General features: G+C 33.0%; 2 protein-coding genes and 1 long non-coding RNA gene across 5 annotated transcripts; 2 read left to right on the top strand and 1 right to left on the bottom strand.

Moving 5' to 3' along the window:
* Positions 1 to 1,895: 1,895 nt before the first annotated feature.
* LOC112749608 (uncharacterized) lies at positions 1,896 to 3,904 on the bottom strand. The gene is made up of 2 exons (XR_003175131.3): positions 3,109 to 3,904; positions 1,896 to 2,876 (listed from the first exon to the last, which is right to left on the bottom strand). It is a non-coding gene; the product is annotated as an uncharacterized lncRNA (long non-coding RNA).
* Positions 1,908 to 11,135, top strand: LOC112749528 (disease resistance protein RPP2A-like). Its single transcript, XM_072219439.1, is given in 9 exon segments — positions 1,908 to 2,744; positions 4,495 to 5,539; positions 5,935 to 6,392; positions 6,705 to 7,809; positions 8,054 to 8,332; positions 8,679 to 8,905; positions 8,907 to 9,474; positions 9,963 to 10,424; positions 10,861 to 11,135. Coding segments are annotated over 9 exon segments (4,644 nt in total). The 5' UTR covers positions 1,908 to 2,289; the 3' UTR covers positions 10,906 to 11,135.
* Positions 11,136 to 15,595: 4,460 nt separating this feature from the next.
* Positions 15,596 to 21,912, top strand: LOC112749494 (pentatricopeptide repeat-containing protein At2g17525, mitochondrial-like). 3 transcript variants are annotated; one of them, XR_011873576.1, is made up of 4 exons: positions 17,193 to 19,060; positions 19,726 to 19,888; positions 20,214 to 20,650; positions 21,675 to 21,912. XR_011873576.1 is itself a non-coding variant. In XM_025797757.3 (3 exons), the coding sequence occupies exon 3, from the start codon at positions 17,329 to 17,331 to the stop codon at positions 19,219 to 19,221; it is 1,893 nt and encodes a 630-aa protein (XP_025653542.1). In that variant the 5' UTR covers positions 15,596 to 15,889; positions 15,986 to 16,115; positions 17,013 to 17,328; the 3' UTR covers positions 19,222 to 19,446. The 3 variants fall into 3 exon arrangements, 1 of the variants encoding a protein (XP_025653542.1); XM_025797757.3 differs by lacking the exons at positions 19,726 to 19,888; positions 20,214 to 20,650; positions 21,675 to 21,912 and adding exons at positions 15,596 to 15,889; positions 15,986 to 16,115 and having other exon boundaries at positions 17,013 to 19,446; XR_003175114.3 differs by lacking the exon at positions 21,675 to 21,912 and having other exon boundaries at positions 17,193 to 19,107; positions 20,214 to 20,585.
* The last annotated feature ends 1,002 nt before the right edge of the window (positions 21,913 to 22,914 follow it).

Below are 22,914 nucleotides of genomic sequence, written 5' to 3'. Positions count from 1 at the left end.
GTTGAATAAAAAATTATTGTGGGGTCAAATTTAATAATTTAGCGGGAACAAATAAATATTATTATTATATACTATTCAATAAAATTTTAAATTATAGTGGGGGCATTTGCTTCCCACACCCATATAAGTGGATCCGTCCCTCATATATAATCTATCTTAAGTCTTGTGATACCAAATATGTTGCACCTGATGCTCAGGCTCTAAGGTAGCGTTTGGTGGAGAGATAGAGACGGAAAGACTGAGACTGAGACTGAGAGACAGAGAATAAGAGACAGTGATGGAAATAAATCTCAGTATTCTGTTTGGTGCAAAATAAGAGACATGAATTGAAACAAGAATGAAACTCTAATTTAATTTACACAAAGGATAAAATTAGAATTAATTAATTGAAATGAAAGTATTTTAGGTATAAAATGTTATTAAAATTTCAATCTCCATCTTTAAAAACTTCAGTCCCTGTGTCCCTACTTTTTGGAAGTACTGAAATACTGAAATTTTAGAGACAGAGACAGAAATTTTAGTACTAGTTTTTAAACTAACAAACACAATACTGAGTCTCAGTCTTTCAGTCTCTGTCTCAGTATCTCAAAACAAACACTACCTAACATCTTATATAACCTCTCTGTTTTAAAGCATCATTTGCCATCCAGCCAGTTACATAGTTACCTGATATCTGAATTACACTTGGCTGAATCTCCCAGTTCCTCTGATTAATCTCATGATGGAATTGGAACCCATCTGGCTCTATCTGGTGCCTTGAAAGATCCCATTTTCATAATAATTATTCTCACCTTATCTTTAGAAACATTTTTAAGAAGATTTCTACAACCAATTGGGGGAGTTACTGCTCTGCCAAGACTTGTAAATCAATCGGTTCAATTGATGAGAATAATTGTTGGAAGAAAAGATTGACCTCTCTCCCTAAATCTTCAGATTCGGTAGATCAGGATCCATCTTCAAGAAGTAAAAACCATGATGAGAAACCGATACTGCTTGGAACCTGAGCCGATGATCACCCTAGCTTTGCTTGGATTTCCATTACTGGTTGGACATAACCACTTCAATGTAACGGATTCAAATTCAACAATAATTGCTTGAAAAAAAGAATCAATGAAGTGGACAGAGAGCATAGTTGCAGTTGTCAGAAACCAAATTCCACACTTTTTGGAACAAACAATGGGTTTCTAAAACATAAATATAGACTGTTTATATCTCCTAATTAGCTCTTTATTGGAATGAGAGATAAATTCATCAAACTTCTACCTTTTTTGTTCCAAAATGGTTTGCTCCATTGTCTCCTTGTTGCTATGCTTGGCTTCATCAAATTGGTCGCTTTTAGCATTGTCGATGCCTCCATTTGCATAAATAGCCAGGTCAACAAATTCATCACCTTCCTCAATTGTGTAACAATCCAAAATGAGTCATGATTAATAGTCAGAAAAATAATTTCATAGTAACACTAATGGACTCAAATATATAAGTTGAATAAAAAAGTTATAAATATTTTATAAATTCTAAAATAAATAATTATACATTATTAACAAAAGTTAAGATAATTAAGAATAGTTGAATCCTGCCGGTAACATATAGAGCATATAACATCTAAAAACTTAACAAAAAATAAATACGCATTACTAATTGTTATTATTGAATAAAAAATGAAAAGTGAGTAAAATGTTGGTGTTGTTGGTGATGAGAATAATAAAAGAAGAAGAAGAACGGTCTTTTATTTTAGAGCGCGAAGAACAACGTTGGAGATTTTGAGCGCGTGTACATACTCTTTTAATGAGAATAATTTTTGTTGGTGTTGGGTCTACTTGGTCGAACTTAGGTGACAATAAAACTTTTTGGCCACATGTAACTAGCAAATGAAAAGTGAGCAATTCCACACCATTGGATAAAATCTCACATTATTAAAATCATCATTGATAGCTACTTGATCGTTATAAATCACAAAAGTTGCTTGGCACTACCACTCCTTAATAATAAATAATGCATACATACATAATGCTTACATATAATATTAATCTGTTATAGAGACAGCATCGCATTCCCAAGTCCGAACCGTGTCATAGTGAGTAGTGACTACTATCATTGACTTGATTTGCTTCACAAAGAAGGTATCAAGTCCCTATTTACTTCTTCTCTAACTTCCTACTAACTGACAAAAGATCTAACTTCCTACTAACTGACAAAAGATCTTCCAGCCTCCTCCATAACTCCATAAGCCTCCTAAGCCTCAGCTTGTATATGTTTGAGTCAGAGCATCACTTTTAACCAGTCGCTGCTATGTCTTCCCAAAACCAAGAATATGATGCGTACATTAGTTCCGGATTGCAGTTCCTTCATCCTTTTATTTCAGGTCTCTATGATGCACTCAAAAGAGTTGGACTGCATGTTTTAGCAGACCGCACCGAGCCCAAGACTAATAAAATTTTATTATCTGGCGCAATCGAACGATGCAGAGTTTCTATCATAGTTTTCACAACAGCTTATGCTGAATCAACCTTAAAATTGCAAGACCTCGTGAAAATAATGGAGTGTCATCGGAGGAAAGATCAGAAGGTTGTGCCCGTGTTCTATTGCTTAGATCCCTCCCAAGTATGCAATCTGAGCGGCTATTTTGGGGAGATTTTGTCGCGAACTCTGCAAGGAATCTTGAGGGATGAAAACAGGATGTTGAGTTATGAGACCGCCCTTCGACAAGCTGCTTCCATTTTACCCAGGTTTCTTTCAGATATCTGGTAATTAAATTCTCCCATGTTTTTTAATGCTTTGATCTTTATTCTTGATCAGCCATGACCTTTTGAGTATCTTTGGCTTGTTGGAAAGTAGAGTGGAACGTGATTTTGTCATTCAATTCTTATCCTGTTCCTCTGATAAATGTGCATATTGAACAATGTTTGTGAAGGTTCCAGAGACTGAGAGGGTTTGAAGATAGTTGGGAGAGAAAACAAAGACAGAGAGAACGAGTAAAACCAGCAATACCACGTGACTAACAAATTTTTTTTTGGTTAAAATTTAATTAATTATAGACTAAATTCTAAACCCTAAATTCTAATTGTATAAAAAATTAAAAATAGAAAAAAGGACAATTTAGTCCCTGACCTTTTAACCTGCAGACATTTTCGTCCTTGAGTATTGTAAAATACATTTAAATCCCTGACGTTCCTAAAAATAAGACCGATCACTCCCTCCGTCCATAAAACACCTTCAGTGCAGACGGAAAATACTGACTCCCTTTATGCTTACCTGGCTCAACGGCGTTCTCACGTGACACGTTAGTGGGATGGAGGTTTTGAAAACGGGACACATAAATCCCTCTCACTCAAGTAATTTTAGTAAAATGACTGCATTGCCTTTAACCATAATTCTATCCTCACCGCCTCTCTCCTCTTCACCTGCGCAGCCCCCAACCTTCCTCTCCTCACTCTTTCTGCCTTCTCAATCATACACACACAAAACAAATGCATTCACACACATGGAAGAGAGATCCGAGAAGGGAGATGCGTCGCCAGTAGGGTGTGGGCCGCCGTCACGCCATCGTCAAGCTGGAGGGAGGAGCTGTCGCCGCCACGCCTCACCGTCGAATCCCCACGCCGTTGTCGCTGCCGCTCCTGAAGAGAGGCGCCGCTGGAGGGTCCTCGCCACCGTTTTCGTGCTTCATCATCGCCGTTTACCTTCCATCCAGTCCAAGCCGCCGCACAAGGGAGCCAAGGAAGAAGTAGCCGCCACTGTGCCATGCATCGCCGCCGACCTGCCTTGAAGTTGCCATCGCGGATCAGATCTGAGGCAAGAGAGAGAGAGAGACGAAGAAGGGAATCGCACGCTGCCATCGTCGCCATTACTGAAATCTGAACAAGTCTTCTCCTCACCACTAGCCGCCACCATGAATGAACGACCCAAACGAATTTTAGTATTAGGGCAGCACTCAAAACGACGTCGTTTTGAGTGAGAGGGACTTATGTGTCTCGTTTTCAAAACCTCCATCCCACTAACGTGCCACGTGGGAACACCGTTGAGCCAAGTAAGCATAGGGGGGAGCCAGTTCAGCATTTTCCGTCCGCTCTGAGGGTGACTCAGGGACGGAGGGACTGATCGGTCTTATTTTCAGGAACGTCAGGAATTTAAATATATTTTACAATGCTCAGAGACGAAAATGTCTGCAGATTAAAAAGTCAAGGACTAAATTGTCCTTTTCTCAGATTAAAGTGTTGGCCCAAAGGATTGGCTAATATTGATAAAAAATGTTGGCTCCTAACATTTTTCATCTGTTGTTGACGATGACTATTGATGAAAAGTGATTGATATAAGTTGGGTACTTAGTATTTATAGAGGGATTAGGGTGCTGCTAACTAACTTAACAATGGCATAACTACCTAACAGCATAGTGACAGCTATCAATATTTCTAACAAACTTTCTAACTTAACTAATATCCCTAATCATTTGTATTATCGGTTAATGATTATTTTTTATATTTATATTTTTTTCAGGAAAAACAGAAATGTTGAGAGCCATATAGTTGGACGTGTTACATCCTTGATAGATTCAACGAAATTATTCATTGCAAAGCATCCGGTGGGAGTAGACTCTCGTGTGAAAGATTTGATTCAACTCTTAAACAATCAGAAAGCAGATGGTGTCCTCATAATAGCAATATGGGGAATGGCGGGAATAGGTAAAACTACAATTGCCAAAGCCCTCTACAATCAAATTAGCCACAATTTCGAGGTGAGGACATTTGTCCCAGACATCCAGGATAGCGTGGCGGATTATACAAGGAGGCGGCTTCATTTCATTTTGAGAGATCCAGATGAAACACAAGCGCATAACTTTGACTCAACAAGAAAGTTATGGTGGGAAGGACTTCGTTGCATAAAGGTACTTCTTATACTTGATAATGTGAGAAGTGACCTGGAGCTGGGGTTTTTGGCAGTAACTCGTGAAATTTTTGGTCCAGAGAGTATAATAATCATCACGACAAGAACTAAACATGATCGACTTCAAGAGATTGGAGTTAATCATATATATAGAGTGAAAGAAATGGACTACAATGAATGTGTTGAGCTTTTTAGTTGGAGCGCATTCAACAAAGCCACTCCTGAAAGAAGTTTTTCTGGTCTTATTAATTATGCAATTGAATATTCTGATGGACTGCCACTGGCTCTTGTGGCTGTTGGCTCTGCTGTATCTGAAAAAAGTATAGAAGAGTGGGAGAATGTTTTGGACAGCTTCAAAAGATTCCCCTTTCAAGATGTATGGCAGGTTTTAAAAGAAAACATAGATTCTGTTGGATCTGAAGAAAAGAAAATATTTCTTGAACTAGCTTATTTGAGTCATCTCTTTATTGGAGTTGACCGAAATGATATATGTCAGATATTACAAGGAGCTGGACATCACGATGCATCGAGGGCAATTAAAGGGATTGAAGAGCATAGTCTTGTGTGGTTTGACAAGGACAAGCTTTGCATGAATCGTTTGCTACAAGACATCGGAAGAGAAATAATGTATATGAAGGAATCATCGATTGAACCTCAGGTTTGTAGGATGTTATGGTTTATGTGCACATAAATTGATTTATAGTTGCCATTTGTTTTTGAAACTCTTTTTGGAATATAACAAAGAAAAAAAAATTGCAACTCCCTTAATCCTGAAATTTCACACCTCTCCACCCTATTTTTAATAATTATGTAATGTGCATACTGAAAATCAGCCACGAATCAGCCACCCGTTTTACCAAAATAAATTCATTAATAATAAAAATAAATTTTTTAATATAATAAATTGTTAAAAAAACTTTTAATTAAGGTGAATGTATCCTAGTATGGAATAAAAAACTTTTAATTCAGTTTATAGTGTATGCTGCATAGATTTAATGCTTGTCCAAAAGTTAGTTCAGTGTGTTTTATTTTCAAATTTAAAAACTTATGCAGCAAAGGCCATATGATGTATTCTTGAGCTTTCGAGGGAAAGAAACTCGCTCAAAGTTCATCTCACATCTTTATGTATCTCTTGAAAATGCTGGTATCTATGTTTTCAAGGATGAAAACAGGCTAGCAAGAGGGGAAAATCTCTCAATCTCGCTTCTGAAAGCAATTGGAGAGTCTAAAACTTCTATCATTATTTTGTCACCAAATTATGCATTTTCAAGATGGTGTTTGCAAGAGTTGGAAGACATCATGATATGTTGTAGAAACAAAACTCAAAAGGTGCTGCCAGTATTCTACCATATAGATCCCTCAGAAGTGCGAAATCAAACTGGTAAGTTTGGACAAGCTTTTGATAACCTTATGAAAAGATATCCGGATAAAATAAAAGGCAAGGAGCAGAGTTGGAGGAAAGCACTCCGTGAAGTCGGGTGTATTGCAGGGTTTGTCATCCGAAAATCCAGGTAAATTAATTAATATCCTTCATATTTTGGAGAAATCTCTATTCAACAGGTGTTTAAATATGTAAAGTTTTTTTTTAGCAAGTTTGTATAAATTCTAAATTTTGGAATTGCATACTAAAATTCTTTTTCTTTAACTTCTTCCAATATAAATGCCTATGAAATTCTTACTGATATAATTCAACTTAATTTTGTCTAACTTGCATGTATTTATTTACTTTAAGCAACATTATACTTACAATGAAACTAAAACAACTTGAGAAAGTTGTAAATCTTCTCCTACTGTCTGTATAATCTCTAGTACCTATGGTCCAGGAATGAAAGTGAGGATATTAAGAACATTGTTGAACATATTACTCATATGCTGGACATGAAGGAACTGTTTGTTGCTAATCATCCGGTAGGAGTTGAATCTCGTGTTGAAGAGGTGATTGAACTGTTAAAAGACCAGCAGCAAGAAAATCCTCTACTACTTGGTATATGGGGCATGGGAGGGAGTGGTAAAACAACCATTAGCAAAGCGATTTATAATAAACTTTTCCGCGAGTTTGAAGGTCGGTGCTTCCTCCTAAATATAAGAGAAGTTTGGGATCAAGATAATGGAATTCTTTATTTACAACAGCAACTTCTTTCTTCTATTTTTAAGACAACGAAAATAAAGGTAGAAAACATTGAATCTGGAAAGTCAATATTGGAAAAGAGACTTGGCCAGAAAAAGATTCTTCTTGTACTTGATGATGTGGACAAATTGGAGCAGCTAAATTCTTTAGCTGCAAGCCGTAAATGGTTCTGTCCCGGTAGCATAATAATCATCACAACAAGAGACGAGCATCTTCTACGTTGTCTTAGAATTGACAAGTTATATAGTATGAAAGAGTTAAATGACAAAGAATCCATTGAACTTTTTAGCTGGCATGCATTCAAAGAACCGTGTCCAAAAGAGGAGTTCGATTCACTTGCTAATGAAGTTATTTCATATTGTGAGAGATTGCCACTGGCTCTTGAGGTAATTGGGTCACATCTGTTTAATAGGAAAGTATATGAATGGAGGAGTGTTTTGAATAAACTCAAAACTATTCCAAACAATGATGTACAGAAGAAGCTTAAAATAAGTTTTGATGGTCTAAGTGATGATAGGGATAGAGAAATATTTCTTGATGTAGCATTTTTCTTTATTGGAATGGACAAAAATGATGTAATTCATATAATAAATGGCTGCGGGCATTCAGCTGAAATTGGAATAAATGTTCTTATGGAACGATGCCTTATTACTGTGGACACCAAGGGAAAACTTGGCATGCATGGTTTGCTGCGAGACATGGGAAGAGAAATTATTCGCGAGAGTTTGCCAATGAAACCTGAGGAACGCAGTAGGTTGTGGAATCCAGATGAAGTGCTTAATGTATTATCAAAAGACATGGTAAGAATTTCAAGTATGTTTTCAAATTCATATAACAACAATGATATATTGTGAAAACTTTTGTTTCATCCTTTTCAATTATATTTTCAAACATGGGAGTGGAATTTCAATTATATTCTATTCTCTTGAATTTTTATCATTCCACCTGATTGGAGTTTTAGTTATTTGACTATCTTTTCAAATTTTTAGTGCTCTTTTAGCTACCCTTAATCCAAGTTTACTTTTTGGTTCCTATAATTTGTAGGGAACAAAAGGTATTGAGGGACTTGCTTTGAACCTGCCAAAGTCATTGAATCCAACTCAGTTAAAGACAGAAGCATTTAAGGAGATGAAGAGACTGAGATTGCTTCAGTTTGCAAATGTGCAACTTGTTGGAGACTTTAAATACCTTTCAACAGATCTTCGATGGTTGTGCTGGCATGAATGTCCTCCAGAATATACAACTGCAAAATTTTATCAAGGAAATTTAGTTGCCATTGACTTCAAATATAGCAAACTCGACCTAGTATGGAAGAAGGGTCAGGTATAAATTCTGAGTTTTATTTACTTTTGTGGTTGGACATAGCAAACCTCAAACAAAGAAAACTTCAATAACAAGTGAGAAAAACAAAGCTCATGATCTTTTTGTACATGTTGAAAGATTGGAGAGCTTTGCATTTTTATAGGTGTTTGTCTTGTGTTTTGTTTTTTTATATGGGAACCCTATTCCCCCACCTTTTCTGTATTTCTGTTTTCTCATATTAATGAAATTCTTATAAAAAAAAGTATATACCTATTGACAAATTTCTAAAAACAATTCAAGTGAATTTTCATATATTCAAATCTAGTTTTTTTTAGTTCTTGAATTCATCTCCTTAAAATTCTTGCAGATGATGAAGAATCTAAAAATTCTCAATCTTAGTCATTCTCAACACTTGACACAAACTCCTGACTTTTCAAATATGCCCAATCTTGAAAAGTTAATACTCAAATATTGCCTAAAGTTGACTTCGGTTTCTCATACCATTGAGCATCTCAAGCAAGTTCTTCTAATCAATTTGAAAGGGTGTTCAGGGCTTCGTTTACTTCCAAGCAGCATCTACAAGTTGAAATCTCTCAACTTTCATTCTATCAGGATGTTCATCGATTGATAAGTTAGAAGAAGACATAGAACAAATGGAATCATTAACAACTTTGATGGCAGATAAAACTGCCATAACACAAGTGCCTCATGCACTACTAAGATTAAAGAGCATTGTGTATATTTCTTTGTGTGACTTTGAAGGATTATCGCGCAATGTGTTTCCTTCAATCATTTGGTCTTGGACCTCTCCAACAAATAATTTCTCACGCCAAGTGCAAACACTTCTGGACTTGTCAAATCTTGTTTCCTTAATAGTCCCAAATAGAAATTCTCAAGGCCTATCCTCCATTATCAGAGAGCTTCCACAGGTTCAGAATGTTAGGATGGAGTGTGGCTCACAACTCCAAATAACAGGAGATGTAGCTTCAGATACTTGTAATGTCACAAACTGCGATGAAATGATAGTATCATCATGTGCATCATCACTTGGTTGTTGCAGTGAAGGTGATGTTACTGAATCAGAAAATTCCTTGAATTCAATTTTAATCCAAATGGGAATGAATTGTTCTGTCACAAAGGTACTCAGAGAGAATATTTTGCAGGTTTGTCTATATCTTTGTTCTATCATTTTTTTTCTTTGTTTTTGTAACTCTTGAGATTGAAATATGCTAAAATGGTTGTATATCATCAAAATAGTTTATAATTTCTTTCCTTTTTTATAATTTTTTTAGGTATTTCAAAATATTGTTGGAAATGCTGACCATTGAAATTCATACATGCTAAAGCTCAGCCATATATTAAATTATTTTCTATAACCATTGGATCACCTTTTAAGGTCCATGAATTTACGGGTCTTTAATTATAAATGAGTAACCACCACCAGAATTGTAACTCAAAAGATTTTCGATGCCACAAGAAACTTTTTTCTTTTGTTATTTTGTAGCCTATTTTGTCAACATCAAAATCCTTAGGATACTATTTTGATGTTTTGCTCATACAAATATATATTATTCACTTATTCAAAGTTAACTCGTGAAAATTACAACTAATACTTAAACTTCGAATACTAAAGTATGTTTTGATTATGCAGAAATTTAATGCCAGAGTACCTGGAGAATGTTTGCTTCCAGGCAATAATAATCCTGATTGGTTAATATTCAGTGGAAAAGGTTCTTTTGTAAATTTCGATGTCCCTCATGTGAATGGATGCAAGTTAAAAACAATGATGTTGTGTGTCTCCTACTCTTCATCTCCAAGCATCAAAGCATCTGAAGGCCATATTATTAAAAATCTGTTTATCATAAATCTCACAAAGACCACTCATTATCTCTACGATGGAGATACATTGGCTTCACTTAGAGAAGAGGAATGGCATAAAGTGATTTCAAACCTTGAAGCTGGAGACAAAGTACAGATTGTTGTTGTTGCTAGGTTAGGAATCATAGTGAAGAAGATAGTAGTTTATCTCATATATGGTGAACCAATTGATATTGTTTGTGGTGATGATATGGTAGCATTTGGAAATGTCACTGTTCATGGTGGAGATGAAAAAGTAAGTGCTAATTCTCAAGGTATCTAGAAACGTTATTTTAAAATATGAAATTTATGTCCATATTATGTTGCAGGCTGATTTTGATAGAGCTTTTAATATCTGTTTTATATTTGACTCCTATACTTTATGTTACTATCTTTAAGTTTATCAGGAGCGGTTCTACTATTTTGAACTTCAAATTAAGTGCTGTGAAATTATCAACATTTAGAAAGTCTTTCTTGTTTAGAAATGTAAAAGCACATTTCTTCCTTTTGCCACCTTATATAGTGTGCTATTACTTATCTATACTATAAAGCAAGTATGCAATTATTGAAACTTCATATTCAATCACACATTAGTTCTTTCCTCTTTTAGTTTCTCTCCATTTGTATGCTTACTTTTTGTTCATTTTCTCTGCTGATCTGTGTATAAAACTAATGTTCATATATTTTTTCAGAAAAATTTGAAGTCACTTGGAAAACGAAAACTCCAGAGAGTATGATCACCAAAGAGTATTGTGTGACTTGTCAATTTGAGTTGAAACTGTGGGTAAGTGTAGGCTAAGAAAGGTAAGATTTAATTTGTTGCCTAGATCTAATTATAAGTTTTCCTTCTAACCTCAGATATCATTTTTCAAAAAACTTCTGCACATACTTTTCCCCGAACAATGGTTCAATGCACGATACTCTTAAAGGTTTTAGTAAAATTTTATGCTTATTGATTTCTATTAAATCTATATCATTAAATGGTTTTAATTTATCAGGCACCAAGTTAATAATTCATGCAAGTCATTCACTTTTTCTGGTACCCAACTTTACACAAACTGTTTATGTAATGTGAAATTGATGACAGGGATGTAAGTATTGGCTCCAGAGAGGATGCAACAAGAGGTGCACATGACTTTTAGAATGCTATTAAGTAGTAGAATACATTTTAATGATGGAATCAAAAGATCTTATTCAAGCCATGTCTGATTTATAATCTAAACTTTTCCACCCAAGAAGATTGAGTTCTACATACGAAATGAGTATAAAGGAGATTGTGCATATCTATGTATAGCATTTTACTATTCATATTTAGATTATGATCCGAGGCTCTATAAATAATGTATATAGTTCAAAAACCATTGCAAAAAAAATAAATAAATAAAACATAAAAAAAGATAAAAAAAAAAAAACATTTTCTTCTTGGTTGAAAAAGCTCTAATTAGTCCCTGTAAACATATAATATATGAATGAATCATTTTAGTTGACAAATTGTGAATCTTGAGCCAAATTAGTTCTCACTAAAGGTAATATGATGGAAAACATTTGAACCTTTGAAGTACTAATAATTTAGGCGAATTCTTCGGTATAGACAGGAAAACAAATCTATACATGTAGATTTGTGCTGTTTGAATTTTAGAGTGACAAAAATGTCTATTGAATAGATAAAGTAAATGGGACAAATTCTGTGGCTGTTTCAGTTGCAGCAGTACTTGCACCAGTGGTTATCAGAAAAAGGAAGGTGTTACTTTTTGAGATTAATAAAAAAGTTATTAGACTAATTAGAAATAGTGCAATTAAGAAGTAATTGGACTTATTCACTTTATATTGTGTTAGGTATTTTATTGGGCCTATAAAAAAAAGAATAATTTAAAACAACTTGAACAATATGTCTTAGGCCTTTTATAAGATAAAAATCAAAACACATATATAATGATTAATAATATCAAATAAAAAATTAAATAAAAATAAATTAATATAGAATAATTAATTATCCTGATAGATTATAATTTTCACAACGTGAAAGAATAATAAAATTATATTATTATATGTTTATTTAAAAATATCGAAAATAATATGCTATAATGATTAATTTTAACAAATTGCATATCTTAGCTGAATATATTAATAATAATTTATTTTAGTATATATTTGAAATTTATGATAATATATATATAAATGAGAGAATATGTAAAAATCATTGCATAAGAATTAGTCAGGACAGGAAATAATTACTCATAAATACTTATATTATTAACGTCTTTTCTTAATTAGGGATATAAGTAATTTTTTTATAAATTTTTATTTTTAATTCATATTAAAAAAATTTAAATTTTACCAAAACGTAAAACCATTAGATATAAAATAACACAAAATTTTAAATCTCAGTAATGAATAAAAAATTCCTCCTAAAAATTAACTCCAATAATTAAAAATTTATTTTAAAGGTGCAATCAATTAAAAATTTATTTCAAAGTTAAAATAAATTAAAATAAAATTATAAATAAAATAGGTCTACAAAAATTAACCTTTATTTTTTGTAGAGCAATTTAAAACAAAAAAATTAGTTTTTGTAGGTCTATTTTATTTATTATTTTATTTTATTTTATTGTAACTTTGAAATAAATTTTTAATTTATTGCACCTTTAAAATAATTTTTTAATTATTGGAGTTAATTTTTAGGAGGAATTTTTTTATTTATTATTGAGATTTAAAATTTTGTGTTATTTTATATGCAGTCAATTGAAAATAAAAATTTATAAAAAATTTACTTATATCCCTAATTAAGAAAAGACGTTAATAATATAAGTATTTATGAGTAATTATTTCCTGCCATGACTAATTCTTATGCAATATTTTTTACATATTCTCTCATATATATATATATATATATATATATATATATATATATATATATATTATCATAAATTTTAAATACATACCGTAACAAATTATTATTAATATATTCAGCTAAGATATACAATTTGTTAGAATTAATCATTGTAGCATATCATTTTTTTTCAAATAAATATTAATGATAGGTCCTTATTATTCTTTCACGTTGCGAGTGAAATTTATATTAATTTATTTTTGTTTAGTTTTTTATTTGATATGATTAATCATTATATATGTGTTTTGATTTTCATCTTACAAAAGGCCTAAGAGATATTGTTTTTTTTTTTTATCAGAGTGAGAGATTAGGAATTTTGTAACATCATAGATAGATAGCACTTTCAGTAATCAGAGTGTGGCTCAAGAACCCTAACCCTCTAAGAGATATTGTTTAAGTTGTTTTAAATTATTCTTCTTCTTATAGGCCTAATAAAATACCCAACATAATAAAAGTGAATAGGCCCAACTATTTCCTAATTGTACTACTTCTAATTAGTCTAATAACTTTTCTATTAATCTCAAAAAGTAACACCCCCTTTTTTCTGATAACCACTGGTGCAACTGTGCAAGTACTCCTGCAACTGAAGTAGCCGCAAAATTTGTCCCATTTACTTTACCCATTTAATAGACACTTGTCACTCTAAAATTCAAACAGCACATATCTATATGTGTAGATTTGTCCCCTTGTCTATACCGAAGAATTCGCCAATAATTTAACCTATAGTTGACAATGTCACCTGCTTAAAATTAAAATTACATTAATCAGCTCTTTCTGTTGGATTTTCTTTTTTTAGGTGTACAACAAATTAAAAAAAGAAATTGATAGATATATAATCTATCTTTAAGTCTTGTGATACCAAATATGTTGCACCTGATGCTCAGGCTCTAACCATCTTATATAGCCCCTCTGCTGTTTTAATGCATCATTTGCCATCCAGCCAGTTAAATAGTTAATACTTAGCTGCATCTCCCAGTTCCTCCGATTAATCTCATGATGGAATTGGAACCATCTGGCTCTATCTGGTGCCTTGAAAGATCCCATTTTCATAATAGTTGTTCTCACCTTATCTTTAGAAACATTTTAAAGAAGATTTCTACAACCAATTGGAGGGAGTTGCTGCTCTGCCAAGACTTGTAAATCAATCGGTTCAATTGATGAGAATAATTGTTGGAAGAAAAGATTGGCTTCTCTCCCTAAGTCTTCAGATTCAGTAGACCTGGATCCATCTTCAAGAAGTAAAAACCATGATGAGAAACCGATACTGCTTGGAACCACTTCAATGTTGCCATAAATGCTCTCTTACTTGAGGGATTGGATTTCCATTACCGGTTGGACATAACCACTTCAATGGAACGGAATCAAATTCAACAATAATTGCTTGAAAAAAAGAACCAATGAAGTGGACAGCGAGCTTAGTTGCAGAAACTAAATTCCACACTTTTTGGAACAAACTATGGGTTTCTAAAACCATAAATATAGACGATTTATATCTCCTAATTAGCTCTTTATTGGAATGAGAGATAAATTCATCAAACTTCTACTTTTTTTGTTCCAAAATGGTTTGCCCCATTGTCTCCTTGTTGACCTTGTTATCCTGATGTCCATGTTCTCATTGCTGCTATGTTTGGCTTCATCAAATTGGTCGCTTTTAGCATTGTCGATGCCTCCATTTGCATAAATAGCCAGGTCAACAAAATCATCACCTTCCAATTGTGTCACAATCCAAAATGAGACATGACCAAAATAATCTGATAACAAGAACAACAAACTCAAATATAAGTTGAATAAAGTTACAAATATTTTACAAATTTTAAAATAAATAATTATACATTTTTAACAAAAATTAAGATAATTAAGAATGGTTAGATCCTGTCTGAATCGTATAGAGCATATAATATCTAGAAACTTCACAACAATTATTTTTGGTTATTTTGTTAATTTTATTTATTCTGATTTTTGAGTTGCTGGTTGCTAATTTTTCTAATTCTCAATTGTTGATAATGCTATGGTACAGTGCTTCACTACATTATTTATGTTGGAATTTTTCTGATTCTGAGTTGTTTATGCTATGATTCTGATTCTGAATTGTTTATACTAATTTTTCTGATTTGTTAATTCTGGTTGTTGATGTTATTGTGCCATGGTATGCTTCACTCCATTGTTTATGCTGGAATTTTTTAAATTCTGAATTGCTTATACTGATTTTTTTAATCTAGAGTTGTTAATTTTTGTTGCTGATTTTTTTTATTTTGTTATTATTTTTTTTATAATTTTTATGAAACTAAAATAACTGTTAGTGGTAAAACATTATGTTTTTGTCGTTTACGAGCATGAGCATGAGCATTTCGATTTTTTTTAATTATAAATATTGATGATTAAAATTATTTGTGAATTTTTAATAACAAATTAATGGGTAATTTATTAAGTAAAATTATAAATTTTAAATTTTATCATCTTAAAAATAATTAAATTTAAATATTTAAATTATATATTAAATTTTTAATAATTTTATTTTATATTTAATTAAATTAGTTGTACTTCACTCAGTCTTAGCAGAGCCGCTCCTCTGCCTCCTCGTCGCCTCAGCCTCCTCATCGCTGACTTGCTACCTCGCCGCCTTAGCCTCCTCATTGCTGCGTCGTCGCTTCACCTCAGCTTGATTTCTTTCCTCTCGCCGCCCCGTCACCGCGCTGCTCGCATCTTCCTCTGCGTCACCGCGCCACACGCGTCTTCCTCTGTGTTATCTTACCGCACGCGTCCCGTTGTGCTTATGCTGTGCCGCCGGCCGTGGCTCGGTTGTCTGTCTCCCTCTTCTCTGTGTTATCAAGGTGAGTTTTTTTCAATTTTTTTTAGTTATTCAATCATTAATTTTTAATGATTTGGCCATTTGGATGATTGTTGGTGCTGATTTTGTTTTAATGCAGCTGCAATGGTTATCTTTTGCTGATTTTGACCATCTCTGCCTTGTGCCTCTTCTGGCTTTTGTTCTGTGATCGAAATACTACATTTTATTGGAACACTAAGCTTTGGTTATGTTTCTGGACTTATGCAGAGGTGAGTTTTTATTTTATTATTTTTTCAATGTAGTGTAGAGTGTAGAATAGATAAAGAGATGTTAGTTGGAATTTGTATTTGTATAGAATGACACTTGATAGCAAATTTGAAAGCAATTGGAATTTGTGTATAAATTGTTGCTGTTGTGTTAATGCAAGTTTAAAATAGAAATTTGATGCTAATTGAAATTTGTATAGAATACTTGATTGTTGTCATTGATTGTTGCTATTTTAATGCTTGATTATTGCTGTTTTAATGTAGGTTTAATACTTGATTGATATTGTTTTAATGTAGGTTTAATTATGGGGGTTTATGGATCGGATAGTATCTGCAGATCCGCGGTAAATATCTGCTTTTGATCCGAAAATTATGGATACGATCCGATCCGCAGATCCGCACATTAATAACTAAAATAAATAAATATATATATGTTTGGTATTATATTTACTTATTTGTATGTTTTAGTTAGTAATTATTATTTATATATTGTATCATTTTATTTTTGTTATTTAGGAATAAATAAGTTTAAAAGGTGTGAAAGAAATATTTTTATTGAATTTTTTACATAGAAATATGATTAAAAAGAAAATATTCAATTATGCGGATATATCCGATATTCGATCCGACACTAAAAAAACGCGAATATCATATCCGATGCGATCCGATGGAAATTGTGTAGATCGGATCGAATTTTCGGCCATATTCGATCCGCGTACACCCCTAGGTTTAATATTTGATTGTTATTCTTATTTAATTGTTTTAATGTAAGTTTAATGCTAATTGAAATTTTTCTATTAGGTATTTTTAGAAATTGATAATTGATGGTTGTCATGTATTTTATATTAATTTAGGTTTAATAATTGTTGATTGATTATTTTATATTTTTTATTTATGTAGGATTGATTTTATTGGTTCAACCAGTGATTTAGTGATTAAACCAATAAACTAATAATTTGACCGATTCGATCAACCAATAATTTGACCGATTCGATCATCGATTTGATTTTGACAACTATGGTAATTAGTTCATTACAACATCGTACAATCTTGGATCTAACACTTTACGCCATTGCGTAAATGGGATTTTCATGGACCAAGTTAAAACCATTATAATCAAATCAAAGTTACTATCTTTACATAACCCATTTCCAGAAACAGATTCATTTACTTGAAAGGTAAAACCTTTTGTAAATTTTGTTGGCCCTTTCAAATAATGCCGCCCCCAAAGCTCTACAACGCATTGCAAAATTCTATATTATCCAAATCTTTCACTCTCATGCGTTTTCTCACCTTCCAAATTCGTTCACTTTCATCAACTTCTTCTGCTTCTACTCCTGCTACCCTATCACAGGACCATGTCTGCCACCTAATTCTTGAACAGAAATCCGCTTCCAAGGCCATTGAAACTTTCAGATGGGCCTCCTCACTACCCAACTTCACCCACTCTCAATCCACATACCGTGCCTTGATCCATAAGCTATGTACTTTCCGCCGTTTCGACAATGTTAAGCAACTGCTCGACGAAATGCCTGACTCAATCGGCACCCCTCCTGGCGATGAAATCTTCGTCACAATTGTTCGGGGGTTCGGCCGTGCCAGCATGACTCGTGCAGTCATCAAGGTCCTGCACTTGGTGTACAAGTTTCATAGCAGCCCTTCCTTGAAGATATACAACTCCATTCTTGATGTCCTTGTGAAGGAGGACATTGACATAGCTAGGGAGTTTTATAGGAAGAGTATGATGGAGTCTGGGGTAGTCGGGGATGATTATACTTTTGGGATCTTGATGAAAGGGCTCTGCTTGACCAATAGGATTGGTGAGGGCTTTAAGCTCTTGCAAATGATAAAGTCTAGTAGAGGGGTCACACCAAACACTGTGATTTACAACACCTTGCTTCATGCACTTTGTAGAAATGGAAAAGTTGGGAGGGCTAGAAGCTTGATGTATGAGATGGTGGAACCGAATGATGTCACGTTTAACATTTTAATATCCGGGTATTGCAAAGAGGAGAATTTAGTTCAGGCTTTAGTGATGCTGGAGAAGAGCTTTGCCATGGATTTTGTTCCTGATATTGTCTCCGTGACTAAGGTTGTGGAAGGTCTTTGCAAGGCCGGCCGTTTAACGGAGGCTGCTGAGGTTTTGGACAGAGTTGAGTGCATGGGGGCTTCACTTGATGTTGTGGCTTATAACACCTTGATAAAGGGGTTTTGTGGAGTAGGGAAAGTAAAACTTGGGATTCATTTCCTGAAGCAAATGGAGAGTAGAGGGTGTCTTCCAAATGTAGACACTTGTAACATACTCATATCTGGTTTTTGTTATTCTGGGATGTTAGATTTGGCCTTGGATCTTTTTAATGACATGAAAACAGATGGGATCAAATGGAACTTTGCTACATTCGACACGATAATTAGAGGGTTGTGTTCAAAAGGAAGAATCAATGAAGGTTTTTCAATTTTGGAGCTGATGGAGGAAAGCAAAGAAGGCTCTAGAGGGCACATTAGTCCTTATAATAGCATAATATATGGTCTATTCAAGCAGAACCGTTTTGATGAAGCAGTTGAATTTCTAACAAAGTTAGGAAAGATGTTTCCAAGAGCTGTTGACAGAAGCATGACGATTTTCAAACATTGTAAGCAGGGGAGTATTGAGGATGCAAAGAGGGTCTATGATCAGATGATTGATGAAGGTGGAGTTCCAAGTATTCTAGTTTATGATTGCCTAGTTCGCAGATTATCTGAAGACGGTTGCATCCGAGAAGCGGTTGAGCTTATGAATGAAATGACTGCCAATAACTGCTTTCCAGTTCCATCTACATTTAATGCAATCATTGCAGGTTTTTGCAGACAAGAAAAAGTTGAAAGTGCATTGAAGTTCATGGAAGATATCACTGCAAGAGAGTGTGAAACCAATGCAGAAACTTATGGTCCTTTGATTAATGTTACATGTAAGAAGGGTGATCTTCAGAAAGCCTTGCAACTCTTCCTAGAAATGGTAGAAAAAGGCATCATTCCTAACTATTTTATTTGGAATTCACTGCTATTGAATCTAAGCCAAGAAAATTATTTCAAAAATAAGAATATGATCAACGTACATGACCTACTATAGTATTCTTTGTGTTTGTTTGGGCGCCATTATTCTGATAAAAAAATCTTTTTTTAATGAAAAAAATATCTTTTTTTATTTTTTAGCGTGTTTGGCAAATTTTTAGTAGTAAAAGTAAAAGAACTAGAAAAATTAAAAAAAGATCTTTTTTGAGAAGCTATAATTTACATCTTTTTTTAAAAGATCTTTTTTTCTTAAAAAAAAGATGTTTTTCATGTAATAAATAAATAAAAAAGTACTTTTATATTGTTATACCCAAATATAATTGATAAATAAAAAGATCTTTTTGTATGAGATATCCAAACATAAAATTACTTTTACTTTTTCATAAGATCTTTTAAAAAAAGATAACTCAAAAAAAGATCTTTCCTCTAGTGGTTTAAAATTATTGCATCATTTTTTATGCAATCAATAGCATTTTTTGTTTATTGGTTTTGATGTTATCGAGATGCATTTTTATCTAGATCCATAATACTTTTAATGTCACAAAATGCAATGAAATTGTAGTAACATCAGGTGCATCAAATATCTCAAGAGGGAGTACCTCATCAATACATGGTTGTCTCAGTGAAGGTGACATCATTGAATCAGAAAATTCCTTGAATTCAATTTTAATCCAAAAGGGAATGAATTGTTCAGTCACAGAGGTACTTAGAGAGAATATTTGCAGGTTTGTCTCTCTATTTATTCTATCAACTTGTTCACCTGATTAAACCTAAACTGTATGAGATTTAGGCATAACACTTAAAATTCCAAAACTAAAGAATGTTTCCATTATCCAAAAGGAAAAGTCTTGGGGGCAGCAACTTTATTAAATTCTGGCCAGCATGTAACCAGCAAAAAAAAGTAAGTCATTGATGAAATCTCACACCATTAAAATCATCATTGATGGCTACTTGATGGCTACAAATCACAAAAGTTGCTGGCCCCTAGCACTCTTCTATGCAGAAATTTAGTGCCAGAGTAACTCGAGATTGTTTTCTTCCTGGCAATAGGAATCCTGATTGGTTAACATTCGTTGGTGAAGATTCTTTTGTAACTTTCCATGTCCCTCAAGTGAATGGGTGGAAGTTAAAGACAATGTTGTTATGAATAGTCTATTCTTCTTCCCCAAACAATGTACCATCACAAGGCCCTATTGTCGAAAATCTGTTTATCATAAATCACACGAAGACCATCTCTTATGTCTACGATGGAGATACACTGGCTTCACTTAGAGATGAGGAATGGCAGAAAGTAATATCAAACCTTGAAGCTGGTGACAAAGTGCAGATTGTTGTTGCTGGGTTAGGATTCACAATGAAGAAGACCAGTTTATCTCATATATGCTTAACAAGTTGACCAAACCAGAGAGCAACAAGGTGAAGGTATTGTTTCTGGTGATAATATGGTAGAAGATGCAAATTTCACTGTTCATGGTGGAGATGAAAAAGTAAGTGCTAATAGTCTAAGTATCTATAAACATTATTTTGAAATATAAAATTTATTTATGTCCATGTTATCTTGCAGGCTGAATTTGATAGAGCTTTTAAAGCAAAATTGCACTTCATGGACCTGATTAATATATGTTTTCTATTTGACTCCTATACTCTATGTATGCTATCAGTTACTACCTTTAAGTTTATCTTGGAGTGTTGCTACTATTTTGCACCAAATTAACTGCTACTATTTTAGGATGCTATTAAGTAGCGCTTTAATGGGAGAATAAAATAAATCTTGCTCAAGCCATCTCTGATTAATAGTCTAAACTTTTCCACCCAATGAAGATTAAATTCTGCATAATAAAGACTATAAAGGAGACACTGCAGATCTCTGATCTTTATAGCATTTTACTATTCTGCGTTTAAATTATGTTTGATGCTTTCTATATAATGAGAATGAGACCCGCGGACTCAAATAAATAACAGTAGCGATTAATAAATATTATAAAATAAATTAAAATACATAATTATGAATATGAATAGAAAAATATTTTTTGAAATAATAAAAATTTAATCACAAAAATATACATCGTAAATCTATAATTATTTATATAGTGTCTAAGATTATCTTTACCAAAATGCTATATATACATAATTAGTCATTAAATTTACATATAAATATTTGTATAAAGATGTGATTGATCTTGGTTATAGCTAACGGATCACTTGGTATTTTGAGCATTTTTCTATTCCCCTCCTATCTTCAAAAGTTGCTTAAAGATGTAAATTTTTTGTGCAACGTTTAAAATCTAAATTTAGCAAATGCATACTAAAATTCATTTTCTTTAATTCATTCCTATGTAAAAGCATACGAGATTCTTACTTGTATATAATTCAACTTAATTTTATCTAATTTGCATGTATTTATTTACTTTAAGCAACATTATACCTACAAAGTAACTAGAAACTATAACAATTTGAGAAAATTGTAAATCTTATTTACTGTGTGTATAATCTCTAGTCCCTACCGTGCAGGAATGAAAGCGACGATATCAAGAACATTGTTGAACATGTTACTCATATGCTAGACATGAAGGAACTGTTTGTTGAATGACAAAGAATCCATTGAAATTTTTAGCTGGCATGCATTCAAAGAACCATGTCTGAAAGAAGAGTTTGCTTTATTTGCTAAGGAAGTTGTTTCATATTGTGAGAGATTGCCACTGGCTCTTGAGGTGATTGGGTCCCATTTGTTTATTAGGAAAGTATATGAATGGAGGAGTGTTTTGAAGAAACTCAACTATTCCAAACAACGATGTACAGAAGAAGCTTAATTAAGATAAGTTTTGATGGTCTAAGTGATGATAGGTATAGAGATATTTCTTGATGTAGCATTTTTCTTTATTGGAATGGACACAAATGATGTAATTAATATACTAAATGGTTGTGGGCATTTTGCTGAAATTGAAATAAATGTTCTTATGAAAAGATGCCTTATTACTGTGAACACTAAGAGGAAACTTGGCATGCATGGTTTGCTGCGAGACATGGGAAGAGAAATTATTCGCAAGAGTTTGCCAACAAAACCTAAGAAACGGAGTAGGTTGTGGAATCCAGAGGAAGTGCTTAATGTATTATCAAAAGACATGGTAAGAATTTCAAGTATGTTTTTTAAATTCATGTAACAGTGATATATGGTGAAAATATCTGTTTCACCCTTTTCAAATATATTTACAAACAAGGTCCTGAATCTTGATCAGTCCACCTGTTTGTAGTTTCTGTTATTTGAGTTTTATAAATTATTTAACGCTCTTTAAGCTACCGTTAATATAATTTTACTTTTTGGTTCCTATAATCTATAGGGAGCAAAAGCTATTGAGGGACTTGCTTTGAACGTTCCAAAGCTATTTGAGTTTCATTTACATTTTGTAGTTGAAAAAACATCAATCAAAAAACTTCAAGAACAAGAGAAAAAAACAATGCTTAGCATTTATTTGGAGTAAAACTCATGATCATTTTGGACATGTTGAGAGATTGGACAGCTTTGCTTTCTTTTTTTATAAAGGTCTTTGTTTTGTGTTTTTGCTTTTCTATAGGAGAAATCTAATCCACCACCATTTTTTTTTCTGTTTTTTCTCACCTTTATGGAATTCTTATTTTATCTAAAAAGAAAAGAAAAGCACACCTGTTTACAAATTTGTAAGAATAATTTAAATGAAATATCACATGTTTACATCTATATTTTTCAGGTTCTTTAATTTTTTCACCTTTAAAT

The sequence above is a fragment of the Arachis hypogaea genome, chromosome 2 (assembly GCF_003086295.3).
Source record: "Arachis hypogaea cultivar Tifrunner chromosome 2, arahy.Tifrunner.gnm2.J5K5, whole genome shotgun sequence".
Classification (NCBI taxonomy): domain Eukaryota; kingdom Viridiplantae; phylum Streptophyta; class Magnoliopsida; order Fabales; family Fabaceae; genus Arachis; species Arachis hypogaea.
Note: the sequence above shows the minus strand (reverse complement) of the source record. Positions and strands in the feature narration are given on the sequence as shown.